A 13,319-nucleotide genomic window follows, 5' to 3' on the forward strand; every position below is an offset into this window, starting at 1 on the left:
AGTCGTTTATAGACGTCTCTATCTCGACTCAAAAGAGGACCACATTCGTATATACTACTTGAGGACCAGAGAGAAAATATACGGCTCTGTTGAGTTGAGGACCTGAGCGGTATATTTCTAAATATACGGCTCTGTTGAGGACCAGAGCCGTATATACGGCTCTGTTCTCTATATACGGCTCTGGTCCTCAACAGAGCCGTATATCGCAGAGCCGTATATTTCGAGATCTATAGCGCCATCTATTTTGAGAACAAATCTATAGCACCATCTATTTTAAGAACATACGCTTCGTCATACGACCAAAAACAGAACGCATGTTACAGGGAAATATACCAAGAAAGAAGATAAAATTTCAATTTTTTTCATTGCCGAATTTTCTTAATCCCTCAACAAAACTTCACTTTTTACTTAGCATGGGACACCTTTTTCATTGCAAAAAAAAAAAAATATGTACAAACATCAAATGGAACATTCTGAGACGTAGTTACCCCCTAAATTTGGTGTATCATTAGGTCTGAGCGCCAAAAAAAAATACTGTGAATGTTTATATGAGGATGAAAGTGATGTACTCCCATACCCAGCGCCCCTCCCTAGATCCTCGCCTTGCCACTCTAACATGATTGTTTGATACATGAATAGCGTCTGGTTACTTTCCTGTGTAACGTAAACAAGTTTATTACACTTATGAAAATGCTTGTTGAAAAATGCAGTTTCTAGTTCACGCACAAAAGATTCACAGTTGCTTTAACATAGATCTCAAACTTCCGATCGCTAACGCAACTTCTACATGAACGACCGTTCTTGTACCACTGACTTCCTGGTGTTTTGGCTTTTGTAGGAGGGGCGTGAGCTGAGGCGAGCACACACGAAAAAGTTCAATCAGTGTAAAGGTATTCATAAGCACGGAATTTCAACACTGTTAAATCACAGAAAATTGTTCAGTGTTCAACAGGCATGCGCGCTGTAATTCTGAGTAAACAAGACAAGTTATCATCCGATTCCATACGATTGACAGAAAAAATTGAGATAATTTTGTGTGGTAATTTAACATAAAAAGCTATGTAAAAAGGAAAGGAAATGTTTTAATAATGAAGTTCCGTGGTTTTCTTTTATTTAAGAACAAAAACTATTATCAGCTCTAGCAAAATCTACACAAGGCTTTAAATGAAAAGTGATCTAATATTTCCGACGTGATGTCCTACATGCAGATTGAACACCGTGTATCATACCTTCGCTAGCTATACAGTACTCGCCTCTCTCAACTCTCGTACCTACTATACTGTACTAATTGAAGGGGCTGTGTGTAGCATAACCAGAGTGGATTGCATATTGAGATTAACACATGCGTTAGCTTGCTTTTTGCAGTAGGCAAAATGGCATCAAAAAGGAAGCAAGATGAAAAGAATCTAAAAACATTAAGGGAACTTGCCAGTAGGGAACACAACAAGAAATGCTTCGATTGTGGTCAACGCGGTCCTACTTATGTCAACATGACGATAGGCTCTTTCGTGTGTACATCATGCAGTGGTTTGTTGTAAGTCTAATTTTCACTGTAGCCTAATGTTAGTAATATAACTGTAATGAGCGTTGGTTAGTTTCATCATAATGAATCATGCAGTTGGGACATATTGTACTGTCATTAGTATAAACGTTAAAAGTATCCAATTCATTATGCACATTTTAGTAGCAGACTCCATACACAGAGGCCTTTACAACATCACCCTTTTCACAGATGTGTGTTTGTCTGTCTGCAAAGGGGAGGGGAGGTAGTCTTGAAATTGACTCATTGAGATCCACATGTTGGCAAAAGTATCAATTCAAGGCAGGTACGTGGGGCAATGAGTACCGTTGGGATTGTATAAAATGCATTGATACATGCCTTCAGAAATGTGAAGTCAACTGACCCTATTATCAAGTATGTAGCAGACTTACTAAAGTATAAAGCTGGTTACATTGATGGTGCCCTTCGTACACCTGTATGAGCCTTTGACACTCTTCCCTATACTGAGGCAAAGAAATCTGATTCTGAGCACAAGGTTTTGATACTAGGTCTACTTGGCATTTCTATTGGATTTAGCATGCACTACTGTTTACCAAACAGAAACACCCCTAGACTCACTGTGTGGAATAATGGTGTATTTGTTGTATAGTAAAGGCTTCATAATTGACGCACCTTTGTAATTGATGCACCTTCAAATATTACTAGAAACCATACAGCAGGCAACCTAAACTGTTTGCAGTCAAGCAGAGTTGCATATTTCATTAGTTTGAATCTATTTCAGGTATAAGCTGATCAAATTGTGGCTTTTTTTAAAGCTTATAAGACCCTCCCCCAGTTTTGCACGTTTTTTGGGCAGTTGGAAATCTTGCTCCCTAAAAATAACCAAACGTACCTCAATATAATACCACTACTCTCTGGGACCTGACCTGTCTGAGCTTAGAGGCTCAGAGCATAGCAAACAACATCCAAAGTCAATGGATGTATACTTCTAGGCCTTCACTACAGTTAGCTTATCGATGAATATGTCAATTTTTGGGTTTGAAAGAACTTGACACAGCAGACATTTTGTGGTCAAATTCTGCTCAATTTTACATTGTGTAGGCACGGAACAATAAATTTTTTCAGATCATTAAATTGAGGAACGACACATAAAAAAAACCGTACAGTTGAATGATTTGGATTTTTCGTTGATTGACATCGTTAATCAAATCCTAAACTGCATCAATTATGAGCCCACCATGCTACATGTAGGCTATGCGCACTATAAAACTTCCATGTGAAGTCAAGTTAACAGTGCTCTGCGCTATATAATGTGTCTTCATTTAGCATCCTGTCAGAAGGACTGTGGCCCTTGGTAACACACTTACTCAGTACCAGCCTTAAGGATGACACAGTGGTAATGTTGGTACAAATTGAAGTTGTAACAAATTTGACACATTTCCTAACCTATTTTCATAGAAAGTTGCCTTTTTCTTTCAAATTATATTGATAACATGTCATTTTTACTTGGCACCTAAATTGACCCACTTCTTGGTGGGGGTCTAAGGGCGGGAAAAAAATAAAATATGCACATGTATATATGTTATTGTTCTCTTTTTCTATTTACAGGAGAGGTTTAAATCCACCCCAAAGAGTGAAATCTATATCTATGACTAGTTTTACACAGCCAGAGATTGAACAACTACAGAAAAGTGGAAATGAGGTAAGATATATGCTACTCTTGCCAATCTTGACAATGTGCCATGTATCATATCACTTGGGAAGCTCACATTATGGCCTTTGCAATATTACAAATAGAATTTCTTCATGCACCCCATTGTTTTTGCCAAACTAATTTTTTTCCCTTTTTTTATTATTATTTTTATTTGTGCAATGCCGTTTGAACCTGGAGATTGAAATACTGTTATATGAGAAGTTAACTTCCTGGTGATTTTCTAATCTATTGAAATAACCTTGTAAAGGTAGTCTACATTCTTCAATTATCTGTTCCCCTATTGAAGTGTTATGGTAGTGGTAATTGAACGCCGACAAAGAGAAACTCTCCAAGAAGTGTTGCATTTTCGCTTTTGTTGAATTTAGCCAGGTAATATTGTATGTATGTATGTATTTTAGATCCTCCTGCAAGCAGGAACTCGCGAAGAAGCCTCATTGGCTTATCAAAGCCGCAAGCTGACCGAAGTCAGTCTCTTACATCCATATTTAACGTCCATGTTTATGAATTGTTAATTGTCAACAACTCTGTATCTGGACGACATACATTAATCTGGGAGTTACTCGAACCGGGTACCTTATGATTGAAAGGCACCGGGGTTAACCACTGAGCTAACACCCCACTCCACAATATTCAGACCCATTTAAATACCCCTCCATCTAGTTAAGATATCCTTGGGGCTACAACCGTTTGACTTTTGTTCATACAGGGTTCAGTTTTAAGGAAATTTTAAGGTTGTCCTTTGGACAACCTTGCCTTCATATTTGGTTAGCGGAAGGATATTTTGGTTGACCAATGAAAGCACATAAAATACTACTGGAGTTTATAGACATGTTACATCGCACACATTGTGTGCACTAAATTTACAAAGCCTTGCACAAGAGCTGTGCGCAAGTAATACTAAAATGTAACGATTTAGTCTTGTAGGTGAGTCCCATAATGTTGGCTATGCAGGCCTAGTCTATCCACCTGAGGCTTAAGTCTCACTCTCAGTGACTAGTCTTACTGAGATGGTCTTTGCAGAAATCTTGGACAGAACTGTTGTGTAGAGTTATAGACATTTTATGTGGAATATAACACTATTCATGATAAAACATCATACATGTTGGGTTGCGGGAATTCTCTGTTGGTGAAAAATGATTTCCAAAATCGTTACCGATCATTTCCATTGGCAGGGTAAGCCCAGGGTAGTGCAGCAACATAAATGAGCATGTGGTTTGCCCACATGCACAGTATAGTACTGCATACACGTTGTACTCCAGCTAGCTTGTCGTACGTGCGTGCAGCCATGAGGTAGAAAGCAAGCGTGGTCGCGGACACCAGGGTCTGTAGTACAGAGTTTACTGTACTTTACGTAACCATAAAATAGTGCATATGTACAGTATGCACATTCTGTTTTGACTAATAACAAACGTGCTAACTGAAAGTTAGTGATGCGAAGGGGTGTGCATACAGCTCAAGTGTTTGATTTCCCCCTCATTAATGAATGTAACAAAATGTGATTTATTTCTTACTTTGTTTTCTAATATAAATGGAGGGCAATACTAACAAGCTACTATCACTTTATGAGGGCCAATTTTTATTTTAAAGAATAGGGATTTTCTGAGTTTTGTTCAAATTGTTGAACACTTATGGCAAATAAGCTAGTGGTCAGTCGGACAACCTAAGCAGGGTTTTAGGTTTGTCAGACGTGATTTTGGTGATCTCGAAAGATCTGATGACCATAAAATATGATCCCTGGTTTATAGTTTACTCTTTAAGAAGCAAAATATGGACCATTTTGATTGGATACAGGAAATGTTGTGTCCCACAAATTAAATGCAATTGCAATATATTTCATCTGCAAATCTTCACACTTTTACCTATCAAGTTTGTCGTCGTCAGTGCAATTTCAGTTCCATTGAAACTGGAGTAAGAGATTACGTATCCTGAAATGTAATATACATGTCTTCCCTTTGAAAGTCAAATCTGTGTGGTATCACACAGAAGTCAACTTTACTGTAGGCTTCATATGTAAAACGTTTGTCACCTTTACAGATGGTATTTTTTAAGTTACTTTTTGCACAAACAACTGATGCTCTTAGGTGAATTGAAAGTAAACGTAACATCAGTGTGCGAGTTGTCTAGAGCTGTCTAGAAAGGAAAGTAAACATTAGAGAACACAGTTTACAATATACTGTAGTTCCTGACTGTTAATTATGTGTACAAACATGTGTGGGTCAAGGAACAGAGACATATTTTGAATACTGTTGATTCAGGCAGAGTAAAACACATTTGAAACTGCGCACCTGTCTCCCCTGCTTTATTGCACTCTTGTTATATAACAACATGGAAGACTTGAGCATAGGTTACTCACCATAATGGCATTTGCCTGGGGGCTCAGAGTAAACCTGTGTGCTCAATTGATAAATAATCTAACACTACATAATTAATATCATGAGTGCTTGCTACCATAATATACAGATCATTGACTGTAGAGTCTAGAGATAGAGAGGAGATAGCAGAATCTCAGAACTGTCTCTCTCTCTGTTGTTTATTGGATTCAATAGAGATCACAATGAATTTGTTAGCAAAGTGTGAAATTCCTTGAATAAGCTATTCATCTCTTGTGGCAAGGATAATAATGGTGTATGACTTTGAAGTTAGCTCACATTATTTTTAGTCTCATTTTTCACTTGGTGTGTATTTGCAAACTGCAGACTAAATTCTTCCAGCAGGGCCGTAACACAAATCTTTAGTATAAGATTTTCTCCATGTGCATTATCTCTCACATTACAATCATGTGTAAAGACATAGTTTGTTGTTCCGTGTTAAGTAAAACATTGTGGCTTATAACGTTAATGCTATGCTATGCAGCATAGGTCAGTGTGGGGTGCCAAACTTTCAAACGTTGCATGAGAACTAAACCTACTGTATTTAACATTGCTTGAACAGCAGTACAGTATATATCAAGCTCCATCACATCATCAAAAACACTGACAGATTTATTCAAAAGCTATGATGCTACTATTAAGTTGGGTTCCAATGCAGCAATGATGTTTTTTTGCCCTTTTGGCACTCCATATATATCTCAAGAATGGTTTAAACCTTGTTTTTGCAGTCGCAGTACCGAATGTTTTAAAAATTAGTTGCAAATATTCCTGCAATGTTCTTTCAGGTCAAAGAAAAATTCTGCTAGCATATTTATTATTTATTGTGCTGTTCGAATGTTCGATTGAATTTTATGAATTTTTGAGAACTCCTATCTTAATACATATGCATGCCAATTTACCTTGCCTACAAAAGTTGACACAAATCATTGCTGGCAAGTTTTTTATTTCTCTATTTTAAGTTTCCCTTTAGATGATGTGCAGATTATTTAATAATTCAATTAAGCTTTCATTTGTGATGAAATTCAACATTTCACATACTGTTTTTTTTTCATCACAAAGACAAAATGTGTTGAAATTCTGTAGTGTAGAAATATGCACTAATGACATCACAGATAAATCGACATAGATTTGTCTGCACCAAAGCTAAAAGAGCTTATCATTGAAAAAAAAGGATAGATAGTACAAAATCTTTTCCAAACCTCAGGGATAAGAACTTTGTAAACCAGATAATGTACTGTACAGCTGGACTAAGTGGTTAATGACCTCATACTTGGTACATAGGACCCACCTGAGTAAAATCAAGACCATATAGTTTAATAGGTAAGGTCAAAGGTCATATGAACATTAGAGGTTGAAAATTTAATGAAAAACCTATTTGATCACTCACTCTGGGACATTTGGAATGATAGTGTACCTCACTTGTTCACATTTTACTCTTTTGCTACTCTCCGAAATGTGTGTGGAAAAGTGGAAAAGCAATTTTAGCTCTAGCTGGTAGCCTTAGACTTCAATTGAACTTGCAGTGCACTCAGTGAATCAGTGAAAATCTTGTAAACATGATAGTCATGGAGATAAGGTTATTGTCCAAAGGGAATCTTCCACTCAATATCTGATATTTGATATATGGACCTGGTTGTCCCACATATTGTCATCAAAGAACTGTAGGCTGGTACAGGAGGTATGGGGTCAAAGGTCAGCATAGGTAAAAAAAATTAATACCTATTTGGCTGAAATGAAGATATGGAGCAGTTTTTCCCAAAGTTTCAGATTATTGAGGATACTGTTGTATGATGGAAAGGATATCATCCGAAAAACTTGTATAATCTGACAACATACCGAGCAATTTTTGAAATCACAGAGAAAGGAAAGTGATTATTCCATCTAGTTCTAAATGGATCCGATTTGACGTGACAAGCATTATAATGCCTTAGAACTTCTACCACAGTATGCAGAATACAAGTTGACGTACAAGCCAGAAATTACCTAACCAGCGACTAGATTGGATTATTTTCTGTAATTATTGAAAACTGTTGGAACTGCTTTCAAGTACACCGCATGACTGACTCTGATAAAACTGCACCTTTATATGGACCAGACTGAAACAAACAAACAATCTACATTGTTTATATTCTGAATGGTACAGCCAGGAGGGAGGCAAAGAGTGGGCGGTGTCCCCAAAGTGGCACTGGAGGGCGCCATGCTAAAACGTTTCCCGTCATGTTGTTTAGGTAGATTGGAAAGCGCATCTGTAGGACTGTTGGTAGACTCGGAAGGGATAGGGAGTTGATGATGACCCTGAAGTAGGTCATAGGGGGTGCAATGTTAAAATATAATCAACGTTTGTAGGATAGGTAGATTTGAGTGCAAAGGTAAATTGGAGACAGGTGGGTATCATCGCTCTTAAATCCCCCAAAAGAGTAAGTTCTTATTGAATTACAAACTCTTCACAAATTTGTGACAAACTGTTTGTAGGCATCCGTAGTGAAATGAACTGAGCTAGACATTGAATTTTTTTTCCATCAAATAACGCTTCATCTTGGTGCATTAACTATGTCCATTTAACGTAAAAGCCATTTGTGAATGCATTATTATATTCCAAGATATGTGTAGTAATAACGTTTTTGTCTATTAAACAAACTCATCACAGTAAACCATCGCGACAGTAAATGTATATTGTGTACAGATGTTTCCTACACGAATTAGCAGTGTTTTGGGAGGAAGATTCCATGTTTGTGCATGTCGACATCGTGTCTTTATACATTACTGTTTTGGAGGTTTGTTTGGTAAAGCCACCAGCATTGATTCCTTCTGGCTTTTGTGTGCTTCTCAGTGTGAGGTTTTTCCTGACAAAACATTGTGTGCCCTCATCTTTGCATCCCTCGGGGATTGCACTGCCCTGCACGATCAGCAAAACAGGAATACTTTTTTTGTTGTTTTACCTTGAATTTTTTGCAATATGATAAGTCAAAATATGACAGTAATACTTTTTGCCTGGATTCTTTGGCAATATGATAGGTCGAATATGAAAGTAATAACTAGCTGAAGTCAGAATCGGCTAAAATAAGGAATGGTTCTCATCATGCACACACGTTGTATACATGTATGTTGTTGAAAAGTACTGTACAGTATATACACTGTATATGTTCTTTGTTGAATGCTTTGATTTACATCTGTATAGGACAAGTGTAAGAGTTGCAGCAGTTCAAGTACTGCAGCAGGCTGCAAGCAGTGTGACTGTGTGACAGTGTGATTGATGATTCAGAAAAAAAAATAGCTTTGATCATTAGTAACATGAGCAACTTGATCAACCTCTAGTTACCAGGTTGTTTCACTCAAGAATTTTGCTGATTATGGAATAATTAAAGATTCCAAATTGATTTTAGATAAATAAAAAAAAATTATTTCTCCAAGATAAATAGGTCTTAAGATTTACAGGGAAACCCAAAGGAATTGGGATTGAGAGCTCTGCTTCATAATACTGTAAGTTAATTGTATGAAGCAAGTCTTTAGTTTCATTGCAAAAGAAGTTTCCGAGTTTTGAAGACACTTATATACCAGATATACTAGACTTCAATAGGTTGAAGTAAGAAGTAGACACAAGACATAGATAGACAGACAGACAGACAAACGGACAGATATGAGCTAGGATGGAGACAGTTTAATCTGATGGTACAAACTGATTTCTAAAGCTGAAACACTTCAAGTTCCTTTAAACATGGACCAGAAACCAAATTTGATGAAACATAATTGACACGCCCTCAGAGCATTTTTCTGTGTTGGAATGTTGCAAATTAATAATCTAGGGTGATCTTCATCAATGATTTGAAACATTGTGCATAGATTTAGCCTTTGAAGAAGATCCTGCTAGGATCGAAAAGTCAGGCCAACTTATTTGTTCACATAGTTAAAACATATCTGAGGAAATTACTCCTCATCAAATTGGAAATTTTTTAGCACCGGATGAAGCCGATCTACCCGACCAGTATCTTTCACCGCTTTTCCACATTGTGAGCTACGGATGGAAGCAATACGGTACTCTAACGCCAAGTTTGCAGAAAAATTAAAAATTGTCAACATCTAATTTAATAATTTGGTTAATTATTTGTAAGAATACTGTACTGTAGGTCAAATTGAAATTACAGTATATTTGTTTTGTGAAAAATTCTTCTTAAATTTTCTTTGTTGACAGATTAGCATTGACCCTTGAGTTCCATATCAATTTGACTGTATAAAAATACTAAAACACTAAAGTCACTCAAAGAGAAAAAATAAATGTAAACCAGTAGCTCTCTATCGATTGGCCAATCGATTCATCTGTAAGTCTTGCTATAGAATAACTACTGCTGATATGTCAACTGACATTTAACTGTATTTTGCCCGATTTGTTCCAATAATGACAGAATACAGTGTACACGCTGGACTTTAGTCCGGGATATAGGCCATAGCCCCACTCTCTCATCCAAATATGTACACACCTCTCTGACCTGGCTCATATATGCACTCCAATGAACTGCACCTAGTTTTACAAAATTGCATAACATTAGGACTTTGCACTTGGTGATCCCATTTCCATTTTTCCCCGGGCATTCTTCCATGTTCTCGTTTTAAAAATTTATGAGTAAAAGAAAATGAACTCCAGAGATACCTACTCAAGGGAACAGAGTAAAAGTCCTAAACTCACCATCTTTGCAGATTTATAAATCATATCAGTTTTGACCCCAAATTATGCTTGAAAGACAAAATGTGATCAGCCATAGATTAACAAGTCCCTTTCTGATATTGATTAGCTAGCTCTCCTAACTAAGATGGCATTATGTAAATTTCCACTCTTTTTTTTTTAAATTTTAATAATCCCAGATGAGAGCCGGGAGGGATGTTGTGTAGTGTTCGAAGGAAATCAGTGCAAGAAAGTTTGCAGGAATACCCAAACAATGGCTATACAGTACAGTAGCTCCTGGTGTTGAAAAATCTAGCCTTGTTGTATAATGTCCATGTGATATTCAAAGTGGGTGGGGGGGAGGGGGGAACACCATTCTTTTTTGTAACCAAAATCAAAAGGCATTTTAAACACACACTTAAATGTTTGTGGCAAACAGCTCTTACCATTTAAATAAGTTATTAACTACTGTACTCTCTGCTGTAGTACGTACATTAACTGAAAACACTGCCCAGAGTGCTTTCATTTAATACTTGTTTTAGGTAGCATGCTACTGTACTTATAGCACTACACAACAGGTTTGAGATCATACAGTACGAGGTCCCTTTTAATTAATACTGTTCATAGCCGGGCTGAGGTACTGTATGTTACAAGCAGTCAGCAATCACTTCTAGTGATCGCTCTTTCGTATATCGCTTATCAATTTTGAAGCACATGTGAAAGTATTTTTTCTTTTCTCTGGAAAAACAAAACCAAACTGACCACTCTTAATTACGGATGGAAGTTCACTGAATTAAACATGTACCTCAAAAGCAAAACTTTATCATTTATAGCCAGGTCACTTGGAGTTTGGATATTACAGGCATTCATTAATTATTTCATCGCCATACCCTTATTTGAGATTACGTTGTACTTTAAAAAAATTATTAAAATCCATCAGGGAATCAATTGATATGCCTTACTTGCAAGATAATTGCTACACATACTGGCAAATGTTTCCACAACCAGTAACCCTTTTCATTAGTCTTTTTTTTTTTTTATGATTTTAAGCAAAATTCATAAGTGATAAAACTGCTTCAGAACAAAACGAAGATACTAATATTTTCATTGTGTAAGTTAAAGTAGTAATTAGTGTAGCACACTGATGGATGAACTGGTTCCTTAATTGGTGCGTGAGGTACCCCTCAATTCTTGTCCCCCTTCTTGCCCCCCCCCTCTTTCATTCGATAATATACATACTTCACATCAGCAGGGAGATGTGACTGTGCTTGTACCCATGCACACATTGTGTTATTACTGCTTGATATCAAATCTGTCATGAATATATGATTGAAAATTTGAAAATAAAAAGTAGGCTTTTTTTGCATGAGATGAAACCATTAGATAAATGCTGTGACATTTACTGTATGAGACATTGATGTCTCAGACAGGGAATAAGAAACTGAATTTTTAAGTATTATGCAGGGTAATAGGTTGCTTGTATGATTGGGTTTCAAGCAAAACGTAAATTTGGTTTATATTGAATGGATTTCAGCGATATCACATAAAAATGAATGTTTGTGTGTATGGGCAGGGGGGGGGAATCTTTTTTTATTTTTTTTTGAACGGAAGTAATAACTGAGAGCATCGTTTTTGTTCCTGTGTTTTTGGAAATGTCAAGTTGAAATTTGATTTTTCTCCCTTATTCCAATCATGATTGATCACCAAGAGCAAAATAAAGCTGGAAAGCTCTTAATCAGATAAATTTAAATATTTTTTAGGTTAAAATGTCAGTTCAAAAATGCACAAAGCAGGGAGTTGTTTCCATAACAGCTCCCTGCACAAAGCATGCCTAGTCACTAGTCAGTGCGCACATAAATTGTGTAAAAATACAGCTCTCTTGTACTTTGCAAAGTCCAAGCATGTTATAGAATGGTCTATAACAGATGTCTGTAAACTTTCAGATGGAAGACCCAGGATCCTCTTGAGGACTGGATACTCAGAATGTATTAAAGCTAAAATTTAAAAGTTTAAAAATTTAAAAATTTAGGACTATGGACATCCATATTAAAAAGACTAACTTAACTGATCTCCGTTAGCACATAGACAGGTTTTCCTGACATCTGGAAAACTCTCATGGCCTACCGAATATTTTCACTACCCACTTTTAGGTCATTCCGCATAACTTGATCCCTTACTTTGTGTAGTTAGTACTTTCTGTCATACTTTATAGTACTTTCTCTCATACTTGCAGTATAGTTTGTAATGGTTTCCTAAATGAAGGCATTCATTTCCAAATTTTCCATCTGCTCAGCTGCAATTTGTCTTTTGCTTGTATTGGAAGCACAGTATGCTATCACATTACCGTAAGTACTGTATGGCTGTACTTAATAATACCGTGACATTGTAATGCACAGCACAGTATGTACTTCAATAGCAGTTAAAGTATACCTGGTATTGTTGGTGCAATAGTAACTTTGCCAAATAAAGACAAGGTGACATTGAACAAAGGGTTAAGAGAAAATTCAGATGCCAAAAAAGACCATAAGTGGTCACTTGGGTAAAGTTTAAAGCTGCCAAGAGTGTTCTATTAATATTTGGTATCATTTTCATATCCAAGGGATTATATTGTTGTTTTTTGTTAGTTGTTTTTTTTAATTCATTGGTGTTTTTGACATGTGCAATATTTGAGGGCAGACAAGCTTTTAATAGCGTCATTCTTCATTGTCTTTAAAATGTCAAAGTTTTTGCTATGTAGCAGAACTTTTAATTACATTAAGCATTCTGTTAGCATTCCATTAAATACATTTAATAGAATATGCCCACCCCCACGCCTACCTCCTCACCACCTCCACCCCACCACCTCTACCTCCTCCCCACCACCCCTACCTCCACCCCACCACCCCTACCTCCATCCACCACCCCATACCCCACCCCACCACCCCTACCTCCACCCCACCACCTCTACCTCCACCCCACCACCCCTACCTCCACCCCACCACCCCTACCCTTTCCCTCCACTAAATTTCGAAAGGTGTTTGAAAATGAAAAAAGTGTGGCCTGTCTCTGTGTTCATTGTTTATCAGACGAATCAGGCTG

The 13,319-nt window shown here is 37.0% G+C and overlaps 1 protein-coding gene across 2 annotated transcripts in view; it reads left to right on the forward strand.

The window, feature by feature from the left end:
• Positions 1-866: 866 nt before the first annotated feature.
• Positions 867-13,319, forward strand: part of LOC139974758 (uncharacterized) — a 35,783-nt gene continuing 23,330 nt past the window's right edge. The window contains exons 1-2 of one of the 2 annotated variants that reach the window (XM_071982153.1): positions 867-1,534; positions 3,110-3,203. In XM_071982153.1, coding sequence (XP_071838254.1) covers positions 1,374-1,534; positions 3,110-3,203 — 255 coding nt within the window. In that variant the 5' untranslated portion in view covers positions 867-1,373. The remainder of the gene's footprint in view (positions 1,535-3,109; positions 3,204-13,319) is intronic. The other variant, XM_071982154.1, reaches the window with a different exon arrangement.

The sequence above is a fragment of the Apostichopus japonicus genome, chromosome 10 (genome assembly GCF_037975245.1).
Source record: "Apostichopus japonicus isolate 1M-3 chromosome 10, ASM3797524v1, whole genome shotgun sequence".
Classification (NCBI taxonomy): domain Eukaryota; kingdom Metazoa; phylum Echinodermata; class Holothuroidea; order Aspidochirotida; family Stichopodidae; genus Apostichopus; species Apostichopus japonicus.